General features: G+C 53.0%; 11 protein-coding genes across 11 annotated transcripts; 7 read left to right on the top strand and 4 right to left on the bottom strand.

Annotated features, from left to right (window-relative positions):
• Window positions 1-172: 172 nt before the first annotated feature.
• Window positions 173-1,609, bottom strand: BP01DRAFT_354972 (histidinol-phosphatase). Its single transcript, XM_025574577.1, has 4 exons — window positions 1,521-1,609; window positions 1,299-1,457; window positions 690-1,226; window positions 173-620 (listed from the first exon to the last, which is right to left on the bottom strand). The coding sequence occupies exons 2-4, from the start codon at window positions 1,455-1,457 to the stop codon at window positions 357-359; spliced, it is 960 nt and encodes a 319-aa protein (XP_025433184.1). The 5' UTR covers window positions 1,521-1,609; the 3' UTR covers window positions 173-356.
• A 261-nt stretch (window positions 1,610-1,870) lies between these two features.
• Window positions 1,871-2,975, top strand: BP01DRAFT_228706 (uncharacterized protein). Its single transcript, XM_025571191.1, has one exon. It carries the CDS (start codon window positions 2,096-2,098, stop codon window positions 2,816-2,818), a length of 723 nt encoding a protein of 240 aa, XP_025433183.1. The 5' UTR covers window positions 1,871-2,095; the 3' UTR covers window positions 2,819-2,975.
• A 323-nt stretch (window positions 2,976-3,298) lies between these two features.
• On the bottom strand, window positions 3,299-3,922 carry BP01DRAFT_381040 (ATP19 family protein; the record flags this gene model as incomplete). Its single annotated transcript, XM_025577278.1, has 3 exons — window positions 3,299-3,347; window positions 3,614-3,738; window positions 3,875-3,922. 3 exons carry the CDS (start codon window positions 3,920-3,922, stop codon window positions 3,299-3,301), a joined length of 222 nt encoding a protein of 73 aa, XP_025433182.1.
• Window positions 3,923-4,271: 349 nt separating this feature from the next.
• On the top strand, window positions 4,272-4,931 carry BP01DRAFT_354970 (uncharacterized protein). Its single transcript, XM_025574576.1, has 2 exons — window positions 4,272-4,716; window positions 4,772-4,931. The coding sequence occupies exons 1-2, from the start codon at window positions 4,560-4,562 to the stop codon at window positions 4,774-4,776; spliced, it is 162 nt and encodes a 53-aa protein (XP_025433181.1). The 5' UTR covers window positions 4,272-4,559; the 3' UTR covers window positions 4,777-4,931.
• On the top strand, window positions 4,650-6,349 carry BP01DRAFT_228709 (mitochondrial fission process 1 family protein). Its single transcript, XM_025571192.1, has 4 exons — window positions 4,650-4,716; window positions 4,772-4,931; window positions 5,126-5,666; window positions 5,719-6,349. Exons 2-4 carry the CDS (start codon window positions 4,798-4,800, stop codon window positions 6,100-6,102), a joined length of 1,059 nt encoding a protein of 352 aa, XP_025433180.1. The 5' UTR covers window positions 4,650-4,716; window positions 4,772-4,797; the 3' UTR covers window positions 6,103-6,349.
• A 639-nt stretch (window positions 6,350-6,988) lies between these two features.
• Window positions 6,989-8,935, bottom strand: BP01DRAFT_292322 (putative LysM domain protein; the record flags this gene model as incomplete). The annotated part of the gene is made up of 2 exons (XM_025571687.1): window positions 6,989-8,589; window positions 8,626-8,935. The coding sequence occupies 2 exons, from the start codon at window positions 8,933-8,935 to the stop codon at window positions 6,989-6,991; spliced, it is 1,911 nt and encodes a 636-aa protein (XP_025433179.1).
• An 835-nt stretch (window positions 8,936-9,770) lies between these two features.
• On the bottom strand, window positions 9,771-11,399 carry BP01DRAFT_414596 (protein-degrading AAA family ATPase MSP1). Its single transcript, XM_025579068.1, has 2 exons — window positions 11,206-11,399; window positions 9,771-11,153 (listed from the first exon to the last, which is right to left on the bottom strand). The coding sequence occupies exons 1-2, from the start codon at window positions 11,269-11,271 to the stop codon at window positions 9,975-9,977; spliced, it is 1,245 nt and encodes a 414-aa protein (XP_025433178.1). The 5' UTR covers window positions 11,272-11,399; the 3' UTR covers window positions 9,771-9,974.
• A 301-nt stretch (window positions 11,400-11,700) lies between these two features.
• On the top strand, window positions 11,701-15,207 carry BP01DRAFT_354968 (mannose-ethanolamine phosphotransferase MCD4). The gene is made up of 5 exons (XM_025574575.1): window positions 11,701-13,599; window positions 13,651-13,838; window positions 13,901-14,042; window positions 14,137-14,245; window positions 14,307-15,207. Exons 1-5 carry the CDS (start codon window positions 11,875-11,877, stop codon window positions 15,092-15,094), a joined length of 2,952 nt encoding a protein of 983 aa, XP_025433177.1. The 5' UTR covers window positions 11,701-11,874; the 3' UTR covers window positions 15,095-15,207.
• A 2,363-nt stretch (window positions 15,208-17,570) lies between these two features.
• On the top strand, window positions 17,571-21,738 carry farA (CeGAL family transcription factor). The gene is made up of 10 exons (XM_025574574.1): window positions 17,571-17,931; window positions 18,147-18,171; window positions 18,386-18,403; window positions 18,530-18,651; window positions 18,719-19,479; window positions 19,532-19,604; window positions 19,657-20,085; window positions 20,138-20,320; window positions 20,376-21,323; window positions 21,389-21,738. Exons 1-10 carry the CDS (start codon window positions 17,918-17,920, stop codon window positions 21,435-21,437), a joined length of 2,622 nt encoding a protein of 873 aa, XP_025433176.1. The 5' UTR covers window positions 17,571-17,917; the 3' UTR covers window positions 21,438-21,738.
• BP01DRAFT_354965 (cystathionine beta-lyase STR3) lies at window positions 21,739-24,012 on the top strand. The gene is made up of 3 exons (XM_025574573.1): window positions 21,739-22,389; window positions 22,494-23,537; window positions 23,597-24,012. Exons 1-3 carry the CDS (start codon window positions 22,192-22,194, stop codon window positions 23,657-23,659), a joined length of 1,305 nt encoding a protein of 434 aa, XP_025433175.1. The 5' UTR covers window positions 21,739-22,191; the 3' UTR covers window positions 23,660-24,012.
• A 113-nt stretch (window positions 24,013-24,125) lies between these two features.
• BP01DRAFT_228388 (uncharacterized protein) lies at window positions 24,126-25,813 on the top strand. The gene is made up of 2 exons (XM_025571190.1): window positions 24,126-24,467; window positions 24,544-25,813. Exons 1-2 carry the CDS (start codon window positions 24,280-24,282, stop codon window positions 25,334-25,336), a joined length of 981 nt encoding a protein of 326 aa, XP_025433174.1. The 5' UTR covers window positions 24,126-24,279; the 3' UTR covers window positions 25,337-25,813.
• The last annotated feature ends 1,038 nt before the right edge of the window (window positions 25,814-26,851 follow it).

Genomic DNA, 26,851 nt, shown 5'->3' with positions numbered 1-26,851 from the left:
TATCATCACTCTTGGCTCCTGGTATCAGCCCGCCAGTGCCACATTTGTCATCCATTTGCCATTTGATGTCATTTGTCTTGCCTTGCCATTAAGTACATAGTCCTAAGAATCGCAGATGTCCCAGTGTTTGCTCAAGTGTTTGTGTGATATCTCCTCATGTTCAGGCATCGACTTCGATCAATTGATACATAGAGATGAAATATGTGACAAGTAAATTAAAGTGCAGACATATGTACGCTGCAGCACACCGACACACACCGACACACACACACACACACACACACACACACACACACAGACCCTAAACCCCCGCAGTCAATGCATCCAGGCCTGCACGCAGCCAGCCTCCCACACAATCAAGCTGCAGCCTGGGCCCCCTCCCAGAACGGCAGCTTCTTCATCTCCTCCACCGAGATGGCTCGAATGCGCGTGCGCGGGAACCGAGGATCGACAATCCCCTCCCCGTCGTTGTCGTCGTCGTCTGCCACCGCCAGGTAATGCACCGTCGTGATGCCCACCGCCTCGAGCCACGGCAGCACGCGGTGGTAGTTCAGCCCTACCTGGGCCAGGCCGTGGCTGTCGTCGGAGAGGCAGAAGCGGCCGCCGAGGGCGAGGAATTCCTGCTGCAGATTAGTCCTGAAGCATCACCTCCTTATCGGAAAAGAAAGAAAATTGCACACAGTACTTACCCGACAAATCTCCCCCATAGGATACGGCTCACGCATCCCCTTCCGCAACGCCGCCGAATTCACCTCCAGCATTCCGCCATACTCGGCCACGAACGCCAGATTCCGGCGCACCTTCTCCCACACCCCCGTAAACCGCTGCAGACTGCCGTCCGGCTCGTCGCTCTGCAACCGGATCAGATCGAAGTGCCCCACGACCAGCGGCCGCACCTGCCGCAGCATCTCGAGCTGCTCGTCAAAGTACGCCGCGAACAGCGCCTCATCGGTCCCGCCGGCCCGCCGCCGGGCCTCCTCGTACATGGGCCGGTCGTAGTCGATAGGCACGGTGCAGGTGTGGTGGATGGAGCCCATGAAGAAGTCGAAGTCGTGGGTGGCCAGGCTCTGCTGGATGAGGGCCAGTGAGGCGGGACGGATATAGTCCGTCTCGAAGCCGATGAGGATGTTGAGTTGCGGGGCGTATTTGGTGCGCAGACGCGTGGCTTCGGTGTAGTAGGCGGCTTCGTTGGCGACGTGAGATGCTTCAGTGTCCTGGGCTTCGATCTATCTTGTTTTAGTTTCTGTCGTAAGGTAAGGGAGGGGGTGGATGTGGGCTTGGAAGGGAGAATGGAGGACCTCTTCAGGGTAAAAGTCCTCTTGGTGTCGGGGCATATGCTCCGTCAGACAGAAGGTGTGGAAGCGCTTCTGGATGGCGAGCTGGAGGATCTCCTCCAGGTTGTCTTTGGCGTGGCCGGGGCAGAATTGGCCCGAGTGACTGTGGTGGGTGAATGGCATCTATGCGGGTGTCAGTTGGGTTTGGACTTGTGGTGTTGATGCGTGGTGGAGTTTGATGCTCACGATAACTGTTACCCCGCGGTGCGGAGGGGTAAATTGACTTGGTTGGAGGTATCCAAAAATTTGTCTGGATATTTCCAAGATGCACGATGTCCCACGCTTATGAAGTAAAGGACTCTGAAGGCGGTTCTCAGATTGTACAAGGAGTCCGGAGGTATACTCGGGGTTGATGGCGAAGGTTAAAAGGTTGTTTGTTTGATGGGGAGTCGAACTCAAGCAATCATCAGCCGGAGCCGGAGCACGTAGCGGCGCTCTGTATGTCAACTCAGCCTTTGCCTAGGCATTGAGTTACTATATCCATATGATTGTACAGGGTTGAGACTGTGCTAGTATACGTTATGAATGGGTATAATTATGCTCTCCGCTCATGTCTTGTCTAGCCATACGACTCCGCTTGACAAAAGTAGTGCACCTCCGAGGGACATCCCCGGTGAAACACTATGATAGTGTGCATTGTATAATAGCCCTCAACTCACCCTCCCACCAGCCCAGCGATATTCATGTAGCACCCTTCCCCCCAAGTGGCAAATTCAAAGTAGAACCCATTCTATCCTTTTCCTCCCCTTCCCAACCCATGAATGAAACGCCAGACACCAAACCCCAACTCCCATCCCAAACCCACCCATACACACAACACCCCGAGAACCATCATCAATCCATCCAGCATCTCAACCCGCCGCCAAAACCATAGCAACCACATACTCCCCATCATGCGAAATCGACAACTTGCCCACCCTCCCCCTTCCCCTGTCCCCATCCGCATCCGCATTCTCACCCTTACCCTCACCCTCACTCCACGGATGATCGCCCAGATACACCACCTCCGGCCGCCCCTCGTCCACCTCACTCACCCGCACAATCACATCCTTCCAACCGAGCTGCGCCGCCCCGCCCGGTGCCGCCTTGCGCGCGGCCTCCTTGGCGGCGAACCGCCCCGCGAGCCAGCGGGCTATTTCCGGGGTTATTTGGGAGGGGTTCGTGTCTGCGAGGGGTGGGGAAGGAGCTTGGGGTTGTGGTTGGGATTGAGACGGGGACTGGGACGGGGACTGCTGCAGCTGTGGCTGGGTTGTGGGCAGGGAAGGAAACCGGGCGTGGAAGTCTGCGTGCTCGCGCGGGTGGAGGATGCGGCGGGTGAAGCGGGCGAGGTAGGTGCCGTTCTCGCGGGTGAGGAGGCGGGTGATGCGCGGGAGGTGGACGATGTCGGTGCCGATGTTGAGGGCGAAAGGAAAGGGCAGTGGCGGCTTCATTGTGGTTCGTTGGTGATTTGGGGAGATGCTTGGGCGGTGGTGGTGAGAAGGTGAAGTCGAGAAGAGATGGGACGGTTGGGTCAGGTGACTGGCTCGTTTTCAAGATTCGTTAGTTCACATAGAGTACGACTAAACTAGGTTTCTTAGGATGCATTGGTCGTGGGTTGTTCGATTAAACCAATTTAATGAGTTTGACGTTTAGATGCGGTGCAAAGGGAAGCCCCGATCCCAGCTCAATCCCTAGATATCTGGCCTCCTGCTGTACTACGAATCAATGGGACCACAACTACAGTACTCCACTAAACCGATCTTCACAGACCAATTGAAACAAGCATGGTGTATACTCTATATGTACAGATTCACACCTGACCCGAAGTCACCACCTGACGTGCCACTCTTGCAAGCGAAGACACAGCTCGACCTTCACGTTGCGTCCTGATCCCATCGGTGTATTATAGCTCGAGTGGGAGATCGCACGTTGGCACAATTGACTCAGTGTCCTGGACTCTAGCACGGAACGCATTGGCTTTGGGCTTAATGGTCCTTTTTCTTGTCTTCACCGTTCACCTGCTTCAAGAAGTCCCTGTAGCCATTCGTTAGCTACAGTTGAAGATGACCCTAGCTCTGTTGTACAGATCCTAGACTCAAGCAGCGGGCGGTTGACCGTCAGGACAGGGCAGGGCACCAGAGCCCGGAGGCAGTGCTATAAGCCGCTTGTTCTGCTGCTGGAACAGCAGCATTATTTGCAACTCATGGTTCGGTGGAACCCCGCGCCCGCACTGACCGCCAGAAAACTGCGGAGGATGATCGGGCCAAGGGGGAGCTTGCGGAGCTTATTCGGAAACGTACGTGATGAAGTCCTCCTCGTCCTTGGAGGAGGCCTGGATAGGAGGAGTAGCGGGCTTGGGCTGGCTGCCACCGCCCATGGCGAGCTTGACACCACCGAAGAGGGCACCGAGAACACCCATGGCGAGCTAGAGCGCATTCTTATCAGCCAGTGATCCTCGTAACGCAGGCCAGCATCTTCCCACAACATTCGACAGAAACTGGCCGGACACAGGGAGGCTCGGGCACGGGTTCATCGCGGAGTCATTGCAGCGGGATACATACCACGTGGGAGCCGACCTTCTTGCCGGCGATCTGGTAGTAGACGACCATGGTGACGGATTGGAGAGGGAGGAATTGAATGGAGTTGGCGGAGAAGCGGTGCGATGATAGGTTCCTGCGCGAATAAGTCGAACGGACGGCAGCGGAGGAAGTTGCGGCTGCTGGTTCATTCCCTATTGGGTATGGTAGGCTGACTAAGAATAGAGTCAGCAGAAAGGCTGTTTTGGCTGAGTCAAACATGAGTCAGCTAGAGCTGTCTCATTTTTCACGTGAGGCTTTGTCCTCCCGGGTTTATCCGACGGCGGATGACGTTCGGGAAGCAATGACGGGATATCAGCTGATGGGCCGATGATGTCGTTCCCAGTACGGCGTACATACAATCATCAGTCGAACAATGCATTCTAAGAACTATTGATGCAGACAATGTAGTGGTCCGACGCAAGAACAGCGCCAACAGCAACTCATCCCCTCAAGCAAAAAGCCAAATCAATCCTGCGCGCTTAATCAGCTCAGCATGCAGCTGCCAGAGCCATGAGATCACTACTAAGTCAGTTATTGCCGTGACATTGTGGCGGTGTTCGTGCCAGCAGAGCTTCCTGTTTTCCGACAGACCTCGGGGCGAGCAGCAAGAGACGGAGAGCCTCCATCTGGCTATGACGGGCAAGATTAACCCCGGCTGTTGCATGGAATGATTTTGGGGCAGTTGCCCTTGCTTTTTCTTCTTTCATTCTCTTCTTTCTTTCTCTTCTTTGCATTCCTCTTTACTGCTACCTTCATTTCATCTCCCTTCATTACATTACCTTTCCCCCTTGCAACCTTTTTGTCTCTACACCATATTACCCTCAGTAAGTCAACACTTTCGCAATTCTTCCTTGAAGACCTCATTGACCCATCGCCCAGCTTGACTTCCTTCACGCGACCGCATCATGATCTGGGGAAAACAAGAAGACAAAGCGCCCGAGGTGGTACAACAGCCCATTCCGCGCGAGAAGCTGCCGGATCAGCTTCAGAAGCTCGTGGATCACGATGATGGCTTTTACGACGACATTTATTCCTCCTAGTATGTTGTCCCCTTTTCTTGGGGCTGTTGCGACGCACCGTTCCTCGCCCGTCCACCTCCGCGTGTCCTCCCCTTGCCCCCCCCGCATTCTTCCCCGCAAGCGCCGGACTGCACCTGTCCGCTAGACGCTGCGATCATTCCGGCCGCTTAGGCATCACAACGGAATAGTTAAATATTGGTCTAACCATCGCCAGCTCTGTTGACTCCACGGAAACCCCCTACCGCTATGCCGGTTACGCGACTCGTCTGCGCACGATTCTACTTTCCGCCCACCGCTATGTCGCCTATACCTCCGACATTGGCGAATCTTTCCGTCCCGTCGCGCACCCGTGGCTGGTGCGATCCGCCTACGGTATCTCATGGACGTATCTGATTGGTGATGTCGCGCACGAAGGCTACAAAGCGTACTTGCGCAACCGCAGCCTGCTAGCACCGCCCTGTGAAGCCTACAAAGATGCCAGCGACCTGTCTCCCGAAAAGGTTGCCAAGGGCATGGTCACCGGCAACCTCACCAGGCCTCTGACTTCGCCGTCGACCGACACCCTGACGCCCTGGCCTACCACCCAGGTTCCCCTCATGGAAGACTATCGCATGGTGATGGCCAAACGCGCCGTCTTCCAGAGTATCGCCAGTATGGGTCTGCCGGCATTCACCATCCATTCCGTCGTGAAGTACACCGGTCGTTTGATGAAGAACTCCAAGAATGCTTTCCTTCGCACCTGGTCTCCTATTGGCGTAAGTTGTCGCGAATGTGAACTGCCCAGGGAAAATTGACTGATCATCATAGCTGGGTCTTGCCGTCGTCCCCTTCCTCCCCTACCTCTTCGATGAGCCCGTTGAAGAAGCCGTCGAATGGGCCTTCAGCCGCGGCTTGTGGATCTACGGCGGTGACGAAGCCGTCCGCCCAACCCCACCCTCCAAGGCCGCTCGCATGCCCCAGGATGAAGCCACCACCTTAAGCCACTACCTTCGCGTGCAAACAGAGAAGCACAATAACGAGCGCCTCGGCTCCGACGCCAGCATCACTAACTCGGCTGCCAATCTCTCTTGGGAGCAATACAAAGAGGAGCGTCAACGGGCGAAGGAGCAGCGTCAGCGCGAACGCGAGCATCACGACCACACGGGACCCCTTTCTTTCCTGAATGGATTCACCAAGGAAAAGAAGGAGTAGACGCCCCTCCCGTGTGGCGATCTTTCTGTCACCTTGATACCAAATTCAGTTTCCTTTGTTTCCCCTATTGCATTTCTCGGACCATTGAGCGTTTTGTCCGGGTCGCAGGGCATTTACCGGTTTTTAACATGTATATATATATATATTAGTTAGCGGGTCTCTCTTCTCTTCATATCCGAGGCTTTTTATTCTTTACTCCTTTGTGCCTCGCTCTATCATTAAATTGCCTTCCTCACCGTTCTCGCTAAACGAATAGACCATGACTCTGCAATTGAGTCTACCCGCCTTCCTACTACCTACAAATCAACACCACTTGCAGACAAAAGACTAACACCGCAACTGACACAAACCATGACCACAACACCCTGTCAGTTCCTACCTACGGAGTAGATCACAGCCACCACCTTCTCTCTCCATGGTCCAGTCTGTCCCACATAACTTGGCCTAGTCTCGCGGGCGGCGGCGCTGTACTGGCAATATAGAATAGGATAATCTAGCATAGCGTAGCACCGCAACCGGGACACCCTGGATCTTGTATTATACCACCAGCCACATGACATAGCCTGTTGAGGCCGCTGAATACATTCGAAGAAATATAGTACGGGTAAACGTACAAACCAATTGCGTTGGATATATTATAGTTGCTGCGATTGTAAGCTAGCAAACTAAGCAGGTATACCATATGAGTCATGCAAATGCAGGTAGGGACAAGGGGGTAGACGGGAGACTATAGCTTGGATGTAGTATGCTGGCACAAAAGAGGGATTTCGCTATGTCAAAGGGGGCGGGTGAGCATTTCTGCCTGATGCAGACAGACGAGATTGAACAGACAGGACCGTCACAAAAGAAGAGACAAACAATAAATGCAGCAGGCCATGGATCTATGTTAGTCGTCCTTGAACCGATCCCATCGGTCCCCGGATTGATGAGTCCCGCTCGATCGTCCGGGCGATGGGGTGGCGAAGCGGCCTCTTAGAGTGGAGGACGGAGATGCCGACGATGTGCCGTTGGGACGGAGAGAGCTTGACGCTGATGAAGGGGCGCTGCGCTCGAGTTTGCGACGAGTGCCAGAGGAAGCGGTGGAGGCCATGTCCGCTGGCTCTAGTCCGTCGTTGAGTTCGATGAGATCACCCATGGTGCGACGGCCGTTTGTTTGAATTTGGCCTGTGGGATCGGCGGTGGTGTGGTTCGGTGAGCCCGTGGCTTGTTGCAGGTCGTTGAGGCCGGCTTTGGCGCGACTCGTCATTTTCCGCACCCAGGATTCGACGGCTCCCCCGATATTTTCGAGGCCCGTTGGTGTGTTGGAGATAGCGGAGGCGGTCGGGGTATCGGCGGTGGTATCAAAGTTGGGAGGCCGGGTTACTGGGGCGAGGTTCGGGAGGTGCTGGGCGAAGAACTTGCTCAGTCCGTCCATCGCGGGACCTGGTGCTGTAATGTCGCGGTCAAGCGTGCCGACGCCTGGGGCCGAGAATTGGATCCCACTGCGTTGGCGCTGGTGTCGAACTACGGGTCTCTTGGAATTTCCTGGTGAGGAAGGGTTGGTGGATTGCCGGCTCCATTGAAGGTGGGCAGGCTGGAAGGACTGGGACTCAGCCGGTGACGAGGATACAGAAGAGGTGGTTGCTGTTCGTCCCTGGTCTGAGGATGGAGATGGTACTGAGTCTGTATACGACACCGATTTTCGCCGTGTGCGTGGGAAGAACCCCAATGCGCCTCGAGGGATGCGACCAATCTCGACTGGCGCACCAAAGCCTTCAATCTCTACCCAGGACTCGTGCTTCCAGACCCGGTCCCCATCGCCTTCATTTGTGGTATCTTGCGGCTCCGGTGTCGGATATGCAGTAGGAGCGATCGAGCTGCCATTCAAGTCTTCCAGAGACTCGTGAGTGCCATTGACTAGCTCGCCGTCGGCTTGGAATCGTTTTGGCCGTCCCTTAATAGAGCAAGAGTCAACCGGTAACAGGACCGTCTTCCGGCCTTGTATGCTATCGCTGGGCCAAAATCCGTTGGCCTTCCTGAAGACTGCCGGCTGGCAGCCATATCGTATCGTGACACCGGTGATGGTGTCTGTCGGCTGTACATGATGTATGTATACTAGGGCGTCCTTATCCTGCTCCGGGTCAATGTTGGAATGACTCGTTACGTCACTCGAATCCCGCCGCTTGTGTCGTGAACTGGAAGCCCACGCTGGCCCGGTGTCGGCCAGCAAAAGAGCCTCCCGTTTCTTGGCCTGCACTAATGCCTGGCGTTCTTCCTTGGTCCCAACACCTATTTCTGGCGTGGAAGGGGCCGACGGTCCCCATGACGCAGGGATCGACGAGCGCGGCGGCGGTCTCGAATACAAGTCTGGTCGCGAGGGTTTTCGGACATGGCTTCGTGAGGTGCCGTTGGGAGCTGGTCGCGCAATATCACTCCCTAATACCGACGAGGCCAAGCTTTGCAGCGATGACCATGACGCATCTAGAAAATCTGCACGAGGTGGTATGTCTTAGCCAAAATGAATTCAATCCTCGAATCTCAGACTAAACACACCTAGGGAGCTGTTTCCTCGATTGCGACTGAGAGATTCGGTAGCTCGAGACGGATGTCTCATCGGAATAGGGGACACTCCGCGGGATGGATTCGGAGACGGAGTGGCGCCGCGCGAGCGGACAATCGACTCTGAAGAGAGCATAGATGAAAGTCCAGAGGATTGCATTTGCCTCCCGTTATCTTCATTGTCACTGTCGACTATCGAGATCAAGCGTCGAGTTCGCGGTCGCACGGTTGATGCGGATCTAGTGCTTGCGGTCCCGGGATTAAAGGCGTCGGCCAAGCCGCTGTTGGAACTCATCCCTGGCTGTGGAAAGAGAAGGATAAGAAGAGGTTGTAGATATCGTCAGCTCTCCGGAGCGGGCTTAGCTTGGGTGAGGTCGCCCAGGCACTGATTGCCATCGGAGGTCTCTATCTCAGACCATTCATGCGGCGACTGTGGTTATCGCATCCGTGTCCTAATGGTGAAACACCCGCGGCACCCGGAGACTATCAAGTTCAGAGCACCCGTGCTTTGACCCGATTGAGAGACAGTAGGAATTCCGATGAATAGAGGATCGAGGCCGCCACCTAGGTCGAGCTGTGTTTGGGGAAGGGAAGGGTTTTGGGGGGGCCCGGGGGGAGGGGGCAAGCGCGGGATAAGAGAAAGTAAGTATGGAGTCTAGTCCCTTGTGATGACGGCTTTAAGGTCGGGAGGCTAATCAATCGTGCTTAGGGCGGGTTGACAGTCTCCTGATCGGTCGGATAGGATGTCAAAGGAGATCGGGGAATTTTGAAGCTGAAGAAAATGGCTGAAGGACAGCGGCGACGATTGAAGAAGAGAGTACGGAGTAAGGCGAGTGGGAACCGCTTGATCGGCAAGAAGCCTTCCCTATGCACAGGACGGAGTACTTTGCTCTCTGTGTCTGTCTGTCTGTCTGTCTCTCTGTGTTCTCGCCCTCCCTTGACGTCGCCCGGCAGCATACCCACTCGTACCGTATTGTACCACAGTCCATCACCAGAACTGGTGGGCCGCGTAATCAGGTTACAAAACTATTTCCATTGGTAATGCCGAAAATAGCATCATCTTTCACAAGCATCCATGATGATAAGTACATAAGAGCTTAATTAATAGTCTATAAACAGTGTCATGTCTACTGAGCCCTGTCAGAAAGACAACTCAATTGCATAGGACCAACCTGCCAATCACCATAAATTGGCAATCTATTCGCGCTGATAGAGGCAGCGAGTCAGAGAGGAGAAAAAACGCCGGGCCGTTAGACAAGTATAAATTGACATGGTTGACATGAAAGCAAAATGCACAGGGAATCTCGATTGACGCAAGAAGAAATATAAATAAGTTACTCGGGAGGTTCGGCCATCTCCGCGGGTCGTGCATCTGCTTCAGACGTCGCTTCAGACTCCGTACTCCATTCCTTTTCCGAGTTCGCTTTGCTCTGAACATGAGTGGGTGGAGGAATAACCCGAACACCACCAGCACGACTGAAGAAATCTCCCGTCCGCAGACCACGGACATCCTTGGGGTCTACCGATGCCATCTGCTGTCCAGCGGCCTTCTTCTGTCGGATTAACTCTCTTACCGGGACCATGGCGGCATCACGGCAGGCCTCCTTGATGTCACTGCCGGACATGCCTGACATGGCTCTAACTAAATATTGTAGATCGAAGTTTTCCCGGTCGATCTTGGTGTCCTTGAGGATCAGACCAAGAATCCTCTCGCGCTGCGCCGCAGGTGGGAGCACAACAGGGAACTTCTTCGGCATTCGTCGGAGGATGGCGTCGTCAATGTCTTGAATGCGGTTGGTGGCGCCCAGAACAACCACACGCTGAGGTTCTCCCAAAGAATTTGCTGATGTGAGACCATCCCAATGTGTCATGAATTCCGCTTTTACCATGCCGCTGGCCTCATGTTCGCCGCTTCTTCTCGTGCCCAGCACAGCATCGATCTCATCAATGAAGACGATCGAAGGCTGAAGCTTTCGGGCTAGCGAGAAAACTGCATTGACAAGCTTGTTCGAATCGCCGTACCATTTCTCCGTCAATGTCGAGATGTGTAGATTGATGAAGCAAGCGCCACTCTCATGCGCCAATGCCTTCGCAAGCATAGTCTTCCCGCACCCAGGCGGACCATACAGCAAGACACCGGATGGTGCGGTCAGGAGTGATGAGGACGAGGAGTACAGGTGGGGCATCGTTAAGGGATAAATGACGGACTCTTTCAGCTCTTCGATAATCTCGTCCAGGCCGCCGATATCTTCAAATGACACATGGATATCATCCGGAGCAACCACGTCCATCGCGATGGCCTGTTCATATTGGTTCAGCGTCAGATCACCTCGTTTGGGTCGACTCTTTTCTTTGCGCCCGCGGCGCGGTGAACCCTCGTCTGATTCATCTCCACCATCAAGTTTCCGTAGGATAGCTGCAGACTTGCGCCGTTGCTCTTCCTTCTTCTGGCTCTCCGGATCAAAGTCGAGGCGAGAGAGAAGGTATCGGATGAGAAAGTAGGCAGACGCGGACTGTTCACGAGCCGTTAGTATTGTTCGGGGGCTCGCAGCATTACCAACTTACTGTGCCCGCAACCATCACCAACTCTTGGAGGAACTGTTGCCATCGAGGGCCACGAGCGGAAGCCATAATGACAGAACGCAATGGCACTATTGTGGGAGTCGCTTGTCCTCACGTAGTATGAGTGTGAAAGAAAGTCCTACCTCGTATTCCACCGAGACTCTGCAGGCAACTCGATCTGATCGCGATTGTCGGCGGGTCGGCAGTCGGCGAGCTGAGCTGTGGCGCTCACCGGCGCGAGACGTGGCTTTGCCGGCAGAATCACATGCTTTACTGCCACACTGAGGATAACAGCCTGAGGCCACCACGGGTCAGGGCGTTTCGTCTTTAGGATTTGGCGCCTCCCGTACACAGTCTATGCCTGCCGACCCGCTCGCGTGTCGAATCAGAGGCCACCGATTGGTTGCGGGTCAGGCTTCCCCAAGGTTCCCCCAAATCAGGCACGCGGAAATGTGCGCCCGGCCATCTTTCTGATTCCCCTAAAGCTAAGCTTGACCGGGGGGATGCTGTCACGCTGTGGCATCTGGATAACCCAACCCTGACTTTTCCTTCTCGGATTCAATTACAATTAATTGTACTTATGACTTGTTCTTAATGACCCTCTTCTTATTCTGATCCTTCTTCTCTCCTCTTATTCTGTCTCTTCCTACGCTGCGCCCTGCCACCGCGAACATGGCGCGTCTGGGCCGCGTAGGGTTTCTTACCCTCGCGGTGGTATTCCACCTCATATACGCCTATTCGATCTTTGACATTTACTTCGTCAGTCCCATTGTTAGTGGGATGAAGTCCTTCCATGTGGAGCGAAAACCAGATGCCCCTGCTCCTGCCCAGCGACTTGTGCTGTTTGTGGCCGACGGCTTGCGCGCCGATAAGGCTTTCCAAGCATTACCCGACCCCGATGAGACCACAGATGACGACGATGATCCGATCTACCTGGCACCATTCATTCGATCTCGCGTATTATCCCATGGGACCTTTGGAATCTCCCATACCCGTGTTCCGACCGAATCCCGACCTGGCCACGTTGCCCTGATTGCGGGGCTGTACGAGGACGTTTCGGCGGTGACCACCGGCTGGAAGTTGAACCCTGTGAATTTCGACAGTGTTTTCAACCGGAGCCGGCATACATGGAGCTGGGGCAGTCCGGACATTCTACCTATGTTCAAGGAAGGTGCAGTTCCGGGCAGAGTGGATGCAGACACATACGGCGAAGAGGCGGAGGACTTTACTTCAGATGCGACAAAGCTTGACATCTGGGTCTTCGACAGGGTCAAGGAGCTTTTCCAGGCCGCAAAGCATGATTCTGAATTAGATGGAAAGCTGCGCAACGATAAGGTGGTGTTCTTTCTGCATCTCCTCGGGCTCGATACCACTGGCCACGGCTTTCGTCCGTACTCGAAGGAATACCTGCGCAACATCAAAGTAGTAGACAAGGGGGTACAAGAAGTCACTCAATTAATAGAGGACTTCTATGGAGATGACCAGACTGCATTTGTCTTCACCGCGGATCATGGCATGAGCGATTGGGGCAGTCATGGTGACGGCCACCCGGATAACACTCGGACGCCTCTAGTCGTATGGGGGTCCGGCGTCGCAGAGCCAAAGATTCCGCTGGAGGGTGCATTGTCAGGACATGAGGATGGTGTGTCGCACGATTGGGGCTTGCATGGTGTGCAGCGGAACGATGTTGCTCAGGCTGATGTCGCGGCGCTCATGGCATACCTGGTTGGGCTTGACTTCCCAACCAACTCCGTGGGCCAGTTGCCTCTCGCTTACCTCAACGCCAGCCCGGAGGAGAAGGCCCGTGCTGCGCTCGCTAATACCCAGGAGGTCTTGGAGATGTATAACGTAAAGGAAGAACAAAAACAGGCTGCTTTGTTGCGATTCAAGCCCTACGAGCCACTTGATAATCACAGCGAGACTATTGAAGAGATTCAGAGACTGATTGCGAGTGGTGCCTATGAGAGCTCGATTGAGCTATCATCCGCGCTTTTTGCCAACGCCCTGGAGGGTCTGCGCTATCTTCAAACTTATGATTGGCTGTTCCTTAGGACTATTGTGACTTTTGGGTATCTGGGCTGGATCGCCTACGCTTTGACAACGGTCATTGACCTGCACATTTTGCACGGAACTTCTGACGCGAGAAGAAGTGCTTTCAGTACCATGTTCTTCTCTTCTGTATTAGTGGCGCTATTCTCGGTGTTCTTCTACCAGAAGTCCTCATGGCGCTACTATTTCTACGGCTTCTTCCCCGTTTTTTTCTGGGAGGAGGTTTTCGCACGCCGAAAGGCTCTTTCCGCTGGACGTGAAATTCTTCTCGGTCATGTACAATCTGCAAGCGGTTATGCCGCGTTCGGGATCCAACTGCTGGTGTTCATTGGGGTTTTAGAGGCATTGGTAAATTGTGGCGAATCATGCCGAAGACAATTTGCTAACGAGTTCGGGCAGGTCCAATCCTACTTCCAACGAGAGATTTACACCATCTGCTTCATACTAGGCGCCTTTTGGCCGTTGGCTTACGGCTTGCGCTTCCTGAAAAGGCACCCGTTGCTGTCCGCTTCATGGACTCTGGGGTGTCTTCTCATGAGCACTTTCACTCTGCTACCCGCAAACAAGGTTGAGGACATCGCCACAATGTAGGCGTCTCTTGCAGAACAAATGTGCAGAGTTGGTACAGACTGCTAACGCAAGCATATAGAACGTACGGTGGCTCCCTGATGTTCTTCACTGGTCTACTCTACTTGCTTTTCGAGGATGCGATCTTGGCCTATGATCAAGGTGCAGAAACGCAGCAGACCAGTCGCTCTACCTGGGGCTCGCGCACTATATTAGGGATGCAGGTATGTTTTTACACCCGTTAATGCGGCCATAAAGCAATTCATCGAGCTTAGGCGAGACACTCGACTGAATGTGACGCGTGCTGATTCCAAACAGCTTGGGAAAGTCTTGCTTGCCATTATAGTCACCAGATCCAGCGCAGCGTCTCTACAAGCTAAACAAGGCCTTCCGTTTGGTAACCAAGTCGTGGGCTGGGTTGTCCTTGGTACGTGGTTCCTCATCCACGATAATATTCTTACCAGACCGTCAAGCTAACGAGCCTCCAGTTGCATCACTTCTGCTTCCTTTCGCCCACCGACTCGCGCCCAACAGCCACTACATGCATCGGTTAATGGTCATATTTCTGACCTTTGCTCCGACGTTCATCATCCTAACAATCTCGTACGAAGGTCTCTTTTACTTCGTGTTCTGCCTGACCATCATGACCTGGGTGCGGCTGGAGCATGCAATTTACACATATACTTCGGCTCTTAAGAAGGCCATTGAAACGCCTAGCACGGATGCAACCACCGTGGTTGAAGGCCACGCGTATCGCTACCGGACTTTAAGCGTGTCCGACGCTCGCGTGGCCCTTTTCTTCTTCTTTCTCCTCCAATCGGGGTTCTTCAGCACGGGAAACATCGCATCCGTCTCTTCATTTTCACTGGAGAGCGTCAACCGGCTTATTCCGATTTTCAGCCCCTTCAGCCAGGGTGCGCTTCTGATCCTCAAACTCCTTATCCCATTTGCAATCATTAGTGCAAATCTCGGGATTCTCAACCGCCGACTCGAGGTCGCCCCTAGTGCGTTGTTCATGGTCGTGATGTCTATCTCGGACATAATGACGCTGAACTTCTTCTACATGGTTCGTGACGAGGGCTCCTGGTTGGATATCGGCACGACGATCAGTCATTTTCTGATCGCCAGCTTACTGTGTACATTTGTGGCGGGATTGGAGTTCCTCAGTGAGGTATTTATCAGCGGAGTTGACTTTGGACCCTGCACCAACCAGATGGTCGCGTCTGTCGCCGAAGCCATCAACGGCAAGGCACCAGGCAAGGCAACTAAGGAGTAGGCACACTGGTGTCCACCCTTGCTGTGTTCTGGCGCTGGGTCCCTTTTGGTAAAAGTAGAAAGTTGTAATGTAGAATTGTATTGTATATGGTCAATATAATCGGAATGTATATCACTTCAAGAGCAGCAGTAGCAACTCAATTGTGCAATCACTGCAGAATGATAGACACCCAAGTGAGCAGCTTCCTGCAGACGAGCACTGTAGTTTGCACTAATCCATGAACCGAGGTATCACAAGCTAGAAAAGCACAACCCCGTGCTCAATCTCACTAGTCCCATCAAGCCTTTTTTTTTTTGTTTTTCAGGTTTTCTTCGTCTCACTAGTACCGGAACCCCGCGACCCTCCCTCCTCCCTCATTGCCCCCAGTCCGGGGAGGTTGGGATCACTGTTGGCGTCATACCATTCGCTGGGGTAGTCCACTGATTGACTGGACAGCGGACACCGAGGATTGCCAGTGGTAAGACACTTGCGTGGGCAAGCTAAGAAAATGAAGGTAGTGGCGGCTTCCCCGGGCTCCCCAGACGGTCTGTCTCCGCTAGACCAGAATCCTTCGGATGCAGATGCAGGCCTTTGAGGGTGTCAGCCTGTCAGGAACGATATTTCGTCACTTCTGGTGGCGTTGATAGATGTTCAGTTCGGTTTGTGTAAAGAGTTAGATCCAAAAGGGTAGTAGCTGCGATAGTCTGGAGGAGTTTGAAGGTATTAGTGGAATTGTTGGGAAGGGCGGGGTTCCTTCCTGGAGGTACTGGAGTCGCCGATACTTATACATAGTGGCCTGCGGAGGTGTTGGAACTTGAAGGGAGTCTGGGGTTAAAATGATCGAGAACTTTCAAGGAGGAATAACTAGTAACTACTTAGCTATTTTATGCTCGGAGGACTCAAAATGGGAGATGCATCATTTTCAGAGGCTCATTCTTCTCGAACGAGAAATAAGGAGATATATCGGACCGTCAAATGGGTAGCATAGATCGGAACCAGATTCTCATCAAAAACACAATTAATCCACGTTTGTGGGACGGATGGGTGATCTCTCTATCTCAAAGATGGGCGTTGAAGCCCCAACCCAGTTTGGTACACATATGTAGTAGTTTGGAAATAGCAAAGTGGGTACTCCGTACTTGGTCTCTTTTTCTTTTGTCCGACTTAGGTTTAGATGCACGGGGGAATTAAGATTCGGGCGGCTTAAGACGGCGCGTGGTGGTGTCAAGGTTGAAGTTTTCTCCGAAAGGGGGTTTTGATCTGTGTGCCTTGCTTGGAAAAGGAACTGTGAAGCTTTGATAGCACTTATACGGTACCTTCGGTCGGAATTGTGTCACTAACCAGTGAAAGGGAGAGTAATTGCAATGCGTGGAAGGCTGACATAACAAACAGTAATGAAAGAGGAGCCTCGGTCAACCGGTGGCCCACTTTGTGGGGAGAATCATCCAGACTGTTCAACTTGTCTGATGAAAACGATGCTGATGTTGATCAGTTTGCTGCTGCTGCATTAGCATCATTGACTTTGAGCTTCATGGTGGGAATAATCAGTTCTGCGAAGGAACAAGCTGTGTGGGGTAATGTGAGAGGTTATGAAAGCTTGAGACAAAAGGTTAGAATCTATCAATCAGCATCTACGACACCATCACGGCCTCATGTAATGTCCCTGTCCCATTCCCATCATTTGCGAATGGTCTCATGATCCGACCACTAGCAATAAAAGTGCAATGCCTTTCATTCGAACATAGCCAGAGACAGCTAGAGACAGGATGACAGGTTCATCTCTAGCTGGGGTCTCGTTCCCCTTCCCCCTCTCGATGAGCTGAATGGGACCCTAGATATTGTTAGCACCAGTCAAGAAAAGATACTAAATTCTGGGACTAATTACCTACCACTTACAGTAAGTAGCAAGCAAAGCAATACACAGTACTAAGCAGTTTTCTCCACTCACTAACTATTAGTTACTCACTGCCTCCCCTTCTTCCCCTGCCACTTCTACTACGGAGTACCTTCGAAACGGTCATCCTACTTGAATTGGTGCTGGTCTGGTTCATCCTTTCTTTCCAGCCTAACGCCACCTGCAGGGCAATCTTCTGGTGATTTTCTGTCCATTCGACGCTTTTAGTGAGTTCGTCTCATATTATCACTCCTATAGTCGTAACTATTCCCACCTCAGTCTTTCTCCGGTTCCTGGACAATCACCACCACCATCATCATCGATTTGCTTCACTGCCTGCCCTCCGAGTTTCTTTTCCGGGACTTTCCCTGCACCCCTCATTCCCCTTCGTTCTACTTCTTCGTTCTCTTATTCTTCTGATTCCCTTTTCTCCCACGTTCGGGTGGCGTCTCTGCTGTTCGCTTGGCCTGTTGACCGTCTTATTCCGCCCCGTCCCTGGACAAGTTACACTTGTCCGACTAAGACACTCAGGCTACCCCGTTCCGGGTCAGTTCCAACACCGTTCGGGTCAGTTCCAGTAGCTGATCAAACCAACCCACGGACGAAAAAAAGAAGGTTAGCAAAAGCCAAAAAAAAAGGCAGAGTCACCGACTCCGCGCATCTTGTTTGCATCTCTTCTTTCAATTTCCTTTTCATTTCACGTCCTATCTCCGTTCTCGATCGTTTCTCCGTGTCCTTTCTTGTTTTTTTTCTCTTTCTTAACACTTCCCCCCTTCCGTCGTGCCTAGGTTCCCCTTCCTCGCTTTAGTCTCTGTCTGGATGGATACCCTGTGGCCATGAACACAGAGAATCACACCGAAATAACAGCCACCAGAACCAGCCCAGCCCCGAGTACTGCGGGCTCGACGGGAACCTCTGGGATTACGGTGCGCACTGCACCCGGCGGACACATGAGTTTTCGAAGGTGAGTGCCTTTGCCATCCCCTTGTGCTTTGGTACCTGTCGCGGATTTTTGCGCTCGCGGGGTTGTAAGACCTCCAGCAGGAGCTCAGGCGCAAATGCAACCCCCTGGAATCGGGGATTATTTAAACGACTAGGGCGAGCGCAGAGACTCGGATCTAGACTGGGGAACTTAGTTATAGAAGCTAATCTTCTTTATCTAATCGCTTTGCGAAACAGACAACGTGCGTCGCGTGCTTGTGAGGTACGTCTTTTTGTTCCTGCGAGGTCGCGTTGTGCTGGAGTGCCTCGGCACCTCGGCTCAACCCAGCTGCTTCGCTCGTCTCGTTCTCCCGCCCGCCCGCCTCGCAATAATGCATGCGATCGATGCTGCTGGTCGTACGATGGCATCACAACCATCATCCTGTATCAGAAGATAATGTTTATACTGACTAATTGACTTGCTTTGCATTGTTAAGACATGTCATGCTCGCAAAGTGAGTACTCCCTGACCGCAGAAGATGTTCCAGGAGAATCTCCCGCACCGGTCGCTCTCGCGTCCCTGCTGCGCTCGTAGGGTCCACGACGGGACTGTATCACTGACAGCTCGATCAACCTCCCAGGTTCGTTGCGATGCTGCCAGCCTAGGTGTTCCATGCACCAACTGTGTGGCATTCTCCATCGAATGCAAAATTCCGACCCCGAAACGCAAGAAGAACCAATCCAAGTCGAAGGACTCTGAAGGGTAAGCTCTTGCCTTATTTCGAGGTTTTCAAATCACTCACATACTAATCATTCCTCCTACTCACTAGAAGCGAGGAACGCGATGAGAAGCCACCCGAGGCTAAACAAGAACCGCCCACCATCACTACCACGGCACCGCCTGCAAGCGTAACTCCTAGCAGCAGCAATGCCACCTTTGGATACCGGGAGAGTCAAATGGCGATGGATGGAATGCCGGTAACTAGCCTCACCGAATCTCAAGCTGCGAAACAAGCGTCCCATGACTCAGCCTATGCCCAGTTCATGAAGCCCAAATTCGCAAGGGCCCCGATCAAGGAAGCTGGAAGAGTTGCCTACCTTGGCGAGTCATCGAATTTATCGCTCCTAGTTCAAGATCGCCATGGCACCACCGACGTCGTGCACTATCCTCTACCCCCGAACATGGGAGGCACACGCGCGAGAGTCACAGACCTGGATAGCCTGGAGCTTGATATCCTTCACCAACGTGGTGCTTTTCTGCTGCCGCCAAAACCCCTGTGCGACGAGCTGGTTGAGGCTTACTTCAAATGGGTTGCCCCGGTGGTCCCCATTGTCAATCGCAGTCGATTTATGCGGCACTACCGCGACCCAAAGAATCCGCCCTCCTTACTTCTTCTCCAGGCCATTCTCCTTGCTGGTTCAAGGGTCTGCACAAACCCGCAACTCATGGATGCCAACGGCTCAACAACCCCAGCTGCCATGACGTTCTACAAGCGCGCTAAGGCGTTATACGATGCCAACTATGAAGATGATCGCGTAACGATTGTTCAAGCCTTGGTCCTCTTAGGCTGGTACTGGGAGGGACCGGAAGGTGTGTTGTTCCTGGCTCTAGTCCCATGCAACAACCTGTTAACACGCTTTAGATGTGACGAAAAACGTTTTCTATTGGACACGAGTGGCAATGGTAGTGGCACAGGGCTCGGGCATGCATCGAAGGTATGGGTGTTTCCTTGCTCGTCGAAACAACAGCATGCTCATCAAATTGCAGTGTGGAATCGTCTCAGCTTAGCAAGCCTGACAAGAGGCTATGGAAGCGAATTTGGTGGACTCTTTTCACCCGAGACCGGTCGGTGGCAGTTGCGCTTGGACGCCCCATTGGTATCAACACAGACGACTCTGATGTCGGGATGTTGACCGAGGACGACTTTATTGAAGACGAGATCGATATTACCGCAGAGTACCCGCCCGATCCGGTACATGTGCAGTTCTTTCTCCAATATGTCAAGCTGTGCGAAATCATGGGACTGGTTCTTTCGCAGCAGTACTCCGTGGCCTCGAAGTCGAGACGAATGAATGCAATGGATCTGACCCACTCCGACATGGCACTGGCAGATTGGCTACAGAATTGTCCCAAGGAAGTATGTTGGCAACGACAGCAACATCACTTTTGGGCGGCCTTGCTTCATGCGAACTACTAGTGAGTCTCTAAGCAGTGCGTTCGCTGTTTTCTTGCGCTGATTTGTTACAAGTACGACGCTTTGCCTGCTGCATAGAGCGCACATGCCGCCCGCCTCCTCGGCTCCCAGCAGCTATCGCGTGGAAGAGATGACCTACCCGTCTCGGACTATCGCTTTCCAGGCTGCAGGGATGATCACGTCTATCATTGAAGCCTTGCAAGCTCATCATGAAATCCGCTATACACCAGCCTTCATGTGAGTATAGAAAATGGCGCATGGTCCTTACGGTTCTGTTACTGACCCCAAGCAGTGTGTACAGCTTGTTCTCTGCTCTCATCATGCACGTCTACCAGATGCGTTCATCTGTGCCGTCAATTGTGGCAACCTGCCAGGAGAGGATCAACATCTGCACGCAAGCTCTCAAGGATGTGTCCAAAGTCTGGCTTGTAGCCAAGATGGTCCACACGCTGTTCGAATCCATTCTCGGAAACAAGGTTCTGGAGGAACGCCTGCAGAAAGCTGCAGGCAAGAGGCATCAGCGTGTGCGACCGGATACAGTGCAGCAGGCCCACGTCAGAAGGCCGGATCCGCCGAAGCGCAAGTTCGACGATATGGACCTCGGATTGCCTAATGGCGGACCGACACCTCCAGTATCTTACGAGCGATCTCGGCCTCAGACTCCAGCGGTCACACCGTCTCGGGATTTACAGCCCGGTCTGAACGTGCCGCAAGGTTCACCTCCCGGGCATGGAGGGCCCGGCAACTCGCGGGCGACAACGCGTCCGACCACACCATTCAACCAATTTTCCCTACCTGCCACACCACCCGACCTCTTCCTTGTTACACGGACGACACCCAACCTTTCGCCTTCTTTGTGGGAGAACTTTCAGCCCGACCAACTGTTCCCTGACGGCACGGCGTTTTTCCCAGAGCTGACATCTCCACAGCCTGCTACGGTAGACCCGCAGTTGCAAATACACTCTCAGGTACCTGGTATGATGCCGCAGCACATGCCAGGACGGAGCAGTATTTCAGCGTCACATGGAAGCCCGGAGCTTCTGTCGAATCTACCTCCAGGCGTCGCCCTGCAGGGTCAGCATGCGCAACCCATGTATGGTTTGGAAAACCAACAGACATGGCCGATGCAGAATCTAGAGGCGACCTTGCGTCCCATGGATGCAGGCAGTCAGGATGACAACTGGAGTACGAGCTCCCGCAGTGGCCCAACAGCGCCGACCACTCTCAATGTAGAAGACTGGTAAGCTTTACGTTCAAGTCCTCAAAGGGTGTCACTGAATGTGCTTTACTAATGAGAATCTCCAGGTTCCAATTCTTCGGCATCAACGGCAGTTTTGGTGAGACGGCCACCTGAGGAAGGCTATTAAGGTCTAGTTCAGCCCGTACCAACTGGAATTATTTGTGCCGCACATGGCTAGGAATTTATCTGAGGACGAGGGTAGTCCTTACGTGTTTAGCTTTATTGGGATTCAGTCCCGGTTTTCTGCATGGATATGGTGGACGTCATGTTGAAGTCAGTTTTGGGTGATCAAAGTCGTTCCAAGCAAGAGGCATTAAGGAGTATGATGGGAGGGGCGTATGACCTGATGATCTTTCTGTATATATATATATATCCATGATACCTCACACATATGGAAGGAAATGACACACTGGCGAAAGGATTTGCATTCTTGCCTACAATATGGCTGACTCATACTGCTCAATTGTTTTGTTATGGATCAGGTGATGTGACTTTCCCTCAATGGGCTTAGTAAATGACGACATCGCGACCATGGCGGCTCAGCCAATGATAGGAGAGTGTGGTCCGGGTCTCTTTGCATCCACCGACTCGGACTCGCGTCCAGCCAGACGGCGGCTAGTGGATGTGACTCTTCTGGGGAAGACCATATTTTGTTCCCTCCGTCTTTCTTCATCTCCTCGACTCCCAAACATTCTTTCTTCTGCTATTTTTGGCCAGCTTTTCTTTTTTCTTTTCTTTGCTTGCCCATTGCTGCCAATCCTAAGATTTTAAATTGATTGATCTTCTTGCGCTGTATACCACCTGTCTCACATCTCAATTCTTCCTCCCTCCTAGTTCTGCTCCCGCCAATCCTTCCGTCCCCGCAGCGATGTCGGCCTCAGGATCCGGTGCTGATTCCAGCGCTGCTAAGAAGGCGTACCCTAGCGTTGACCTTGAGGGACACAATCTGCCCCCTTCTCCTGCTCCTTCTAGCCCCCATGGTGGCAGACGATACAACATCGCCACCGAGCTGGTCTATACGGACAGCAATGATCAATACAACGCCAGCAGTGTTCCAATTTACCAGGTATCAATTCGCCAGTCCTAGTCTCGCAGCACTGCCCGGAATCTTTAGGTGACATTGAGGGTAGACAGTTGAGACAAGAAGAGAAGCTAATTCTGGAATTCTAGAGTGCCACTTTCAAGCAAACCTCCGGCGCAGGAGGCGGCGAATACGATTACACTCGCTCCGGAAATCCCACCCGAACTCACCTGGAGCGGCACCTGGCCAAGATCATGTCGGCTCAGCGCGCCTTAGTCGTCTCTTCCGGTATGGCTGCACTGGATGTGATCACCCGCTTGCTTCGTCCTGGCGATGAGGTTGTTACCGGCGATGATCTTTACGGAGGAACCAACCGCCTCCTGAAGTATCTGTCTACCAACGGCGGAATTATCGTGCACCATGTGGATACCACCGTCCCGGAGAAAGTGCGCGAGGTCTTGAGCTCGAAGACAGCCATGGTCTTGCTCGAGACTCCGACCAACCCTCTGATTAAAATTGTCGACATCCCTCAGATCGCTGCGGCTGCCCATGAGGCCAACCCCAATTGCCTTGTCTCCGTCGACAACACCATGATGTCGCCTCTTCTCCTCAACCCACTTGACCTGGGGGCTGATATTGTTTACGAGAGTGGTACAAAGTATCTATCGGGTCACCACGATCTCATGGCTGGTGTGATCGCCGTGAACGACTTGGCTCTTGGCGAGCGTCTCTATTTTCCCATCAATGCATCCGGCTGCGGTTTGTCGCCGTTCGACTCGTGGTTGCTGCTGCGCGGAGTCAAGACTCTGAAGGTGCGCATGGACCAGCAGCAGGCGAATGCACAGCGCATTGCCGAATACCTCGAGACCCATGGCTTCAAGGTGCGCTATCCCGGTTTACGGTCGCATCCTCAATACGAGCTTCATCACTCGATGGCTCGCGGTTCGGGGGCGGTTCTCTCATTCGAGACGGGCGATGTGGGTATTAGCGAACGGATTGTCGAAAGCGCCAAGCTGTGGGCGATCAGCGTGAGTTTCGGCTGCGTGAATAGCCTGATCAGTATGCCCTGCCGCATGAGCCATGCCAGCATCGACGCCAAGACGCGGAAGGAGCGAGCGATGCCGGAGGATCTCATTCGATTGTGTGTGGGTATCGAGGATGTGGATGATCTCATTGATGACCTGCAGCGCGCGGTAAGCTTTTCTCACATTTGTGTATGCGGGAATACTTCGTACTAATACATATGTTGCAGCTGGTGCAAGCTGGCGCCGTCAACGTCAGCTTGGATGGGATCCAGGCGAACACGTCCAACTGAGCTACAAATGCATAATGATACTGGGAAATGGTGCGTTGGGCCTTGACGGACGCAAAACGCTGCAAGAGAGGGGTTTATTAATGAATTGGGAGACAATCGATCATTTTATCTTATTTGTGTCGGGCGTTTGGAGCATATTATCTGATTTGTATGTTGACAAGACCAAACCTGGAAGAAAAGACATGATATATCCAGCAACAATTTTTTTTTTTTTGTTTTTTTATCGGGGGTGGACCACAAGGGATAAGTCGCTAGAATTGTCGGCATTTCAAATAGCCATCCATTGATTAATACTATCGCGTCGGCCGGCATCGGAGGACATTTCCCGAGGTGTATCCAATTTATGCCGATCGGGTGATTCTCGTCCGCTGCATGTCAGCCCCGGCCTTTCCTGTACTTGCTGTCTGTTTGCTTTCTTACGGCTGACATTTGTTCACTCCTGCATCTTGACCAACACAATGTTTCAGTAGGCTGTAATTTGGGTGAGGCTTTTTTTTTTTTGGTGTCTGATTGTGTCTTCTTTTTGGGGATTTCTGGCAATTATCAGCTCCAGCCACCGTCCGGATGACGCTATATTAGCGACCAGCCCTCCCTCTACTATCTTTGAACTGTCTGCGAAAATGACGCGGAGTGCACTTTCACCACCAGCGCCCTCGTCTCTCCCTATGTCGGCCATCACCGAGCGCTCCATGTCACCGACGACGACGAAATGGAACACCGATCGGTTAGGGATGCGACTGGGGGTGGACGTTGCCAGCGCCGCTACGGCGGGTGCATTGACCTGTCCAGTCATCACCGTGATTGATCGGTACGTCTGTTTTGTTGCACTCAAGTGATCTCATTCGATCGTACCTTAAAGACCTAATTTGTCTGGCGACTCCCAGTGCGATCATCGAGAAAGCGGCCAAAGGCCTCCCCATCCAACAAACCATCACCTCATGTTTCCGCTCCATGGCCTCGAAACCGGGGGCCTTCTTCCTCAGCACCCCTTTCCTCCTCATCTACACGCTGTACACCTCGACATACCTGACGGCCAACACCATTGACACCGTCATGTCGACGATGCGCGACAAGCCGTTCTCGACGGTGTTCCCGGGGACGGCCAAGTTCCTGTCGACGACGGTGGTGAACATGGGCATTTGCGTATACAAGGATGCGCGGTTCGCGAGGATATTTGGGGCCTCGAAACCCGGTGTAACCACAGCCACTACTACGACCCCTTCCACATCTCCACCCCGAATGCAAACCCCCGCAGCACCAACCGTGTCCTGCCACCCCTCCGGCACAGCCACCGCGACCGTCCCCCGCATTTCGTACGCCCTCTTCTGCCTCCGCGACAGCATCACCATCTTCGCCTCCTTCAACATCCCCGCCCTGCTGGCCCCGACCATCCCGGACAGCATCGCCGCCACGCCCGGCATGAAGGCGGCGCTGGCGCAGTTCTCGTGTCCGGCGCTGATGCAGTTCGCGAGTACCCCGCTGCATCTGCTGGGATTGGATCTGTATAACCGGCAGCCACCGGGAGGTCTGGGGTGGCGCGAGCGGGCGGCGCGGATCCGCCGGGATTACGTGCCGAGCTGTTTTGCGCGGATGGGGAAGATTGTGCCGGCTTATGGCGTAGGGGGTGTTGTGAATGTGAGGATGAGGGCGTGGTTGATGGGGGGGTTAGAAGGGTGAGGGTTGTCTTCACACAGAGGATGTTTCTCTGAGAGAAAGGTGAGGGGGAGAGGGGCAAGGAAGAGTACTAATTCAAACCTCTTTGCTTGGTTGAGCATGACATGAGTTGAGGGCAATGCCAGCCTTCGTTTGGTACATCATGCTTTGTGGGGGGAAAGGAAACGGCTGCTTTGCTTGCGATAGACTTGCGCGGTTCACACACTTATCAACACTACACGACATATACCAGTATCTCACACCACATTTCACAAGATACACCACAGATACACCACATACACATACACATTCAACTCCGACCTACATACATCATACACCCCCACTCGACTCCACTCCACTCCATGCGACTGGCATACGTACTCCTTTGATGAACGATTCAGCTGGAATGCACATTCAGTTCCAGATACAGGCGTTTGGCGTTCTATCCCGCAAATACTTACATTGAGCGGTGTGTTGTTTCCCTGTCATCTTTTGGCCAGTCGAGATAGATTAGACAGGCAGTGTTCATTCCGTATCTTGTCTTCAGCATTTCGGGGTCGACAGGAAGGCAGAGTCGATCTGCGTGGACTTTGGTCTCGTTTCGCGTCTTGTATATATGGCACTATACTTGGTCCCAAAACTTCTTTCAATAGAGTTGATCTGACCTTGATCCTTCGCATGATGTCTCCAAGGCTCGCTAGTTAGCGCTGCAGCTGGGCGCAGGAGCTTACACAGGGGTTTTCCGTTCGTGGGAAAAAGTCTGCGTAGAATTCACGTGTATGTACTGAGTGGCTGGCTGCTACAGCTGCTGCACAGTAGTAAGATCCGGGATGATTTTGAAAGACCAAGGATGAGGTCAAAGAGGTAGATGAGTGTGTACAGTGACGGCGCGGTGTCGGCCCTAGAATCAGAATGATGGACTGGGCTGTGGTGCTCAGTCACCCGATTTGAACTTGATTGAGAATCGGGGGCATTTATATGAAGCTGACTGGGTCTGAACGATGCCACAGAATATGGATTCAAGGCATACTCACTGCCTTGCTTGCATCGCGGCGCGGCGGGGGGCCCATGCAAAGTACTGAGGAAGTGGATAATGCACTACTTCTGTGTAAATCGAAGGGCAAAATCAACGAGAGGGACTGGAAGGGGATGCCTTTCGAGGACGGATGAGAAAACCGAGTCCCCGAGCCAAGAGTAGTATGTCAATGCTCCCGCAAGAATCAAAAAGGTCATCGATAAGGTCTTTGAGTGGCTCCATGAGCACAAAGCTGCCTTCGCCTAGGGAGATACTCCCATAGCCTTAATAGGTTTAGAGATCCGGACGGCACTCAGACTTGAAAAAAAAGGACGTCCCGTCCGGTGGTGAGTCTTCGAGGTGGGTGCCAACCAGAAAGCACAGAGTATCTGTCCTGATAGACACAATCCTTGCCAGAACTCTAACCCGGCATAAATTTTTCTTTCATTCATTGATGCAATAAATATTCTGCCATCAACATCAATGGTTGACCAAGCGGCAGCCACAGAGGACGAGTAGTACCA

This window comes from Aspergillus saccharolyticus (assembly GCF_003184585.1).
Source record: "Aspergillus saccharolyticus JOP 1030-1 unplaced genomic scaffold BP01scaffold_8, whole genome shotgun sequence".
NCBI classification, from domain to species: Eukaryota; Fungi; Ascomycota; class Eurotiomycetes; order Eurotiales; family Aspergillaceae; genus Aspergillus; species Aspergillus saccharolyticus.
This window is presented reverse-complemented; position numbering and strand designations above follow the sequence as displayed.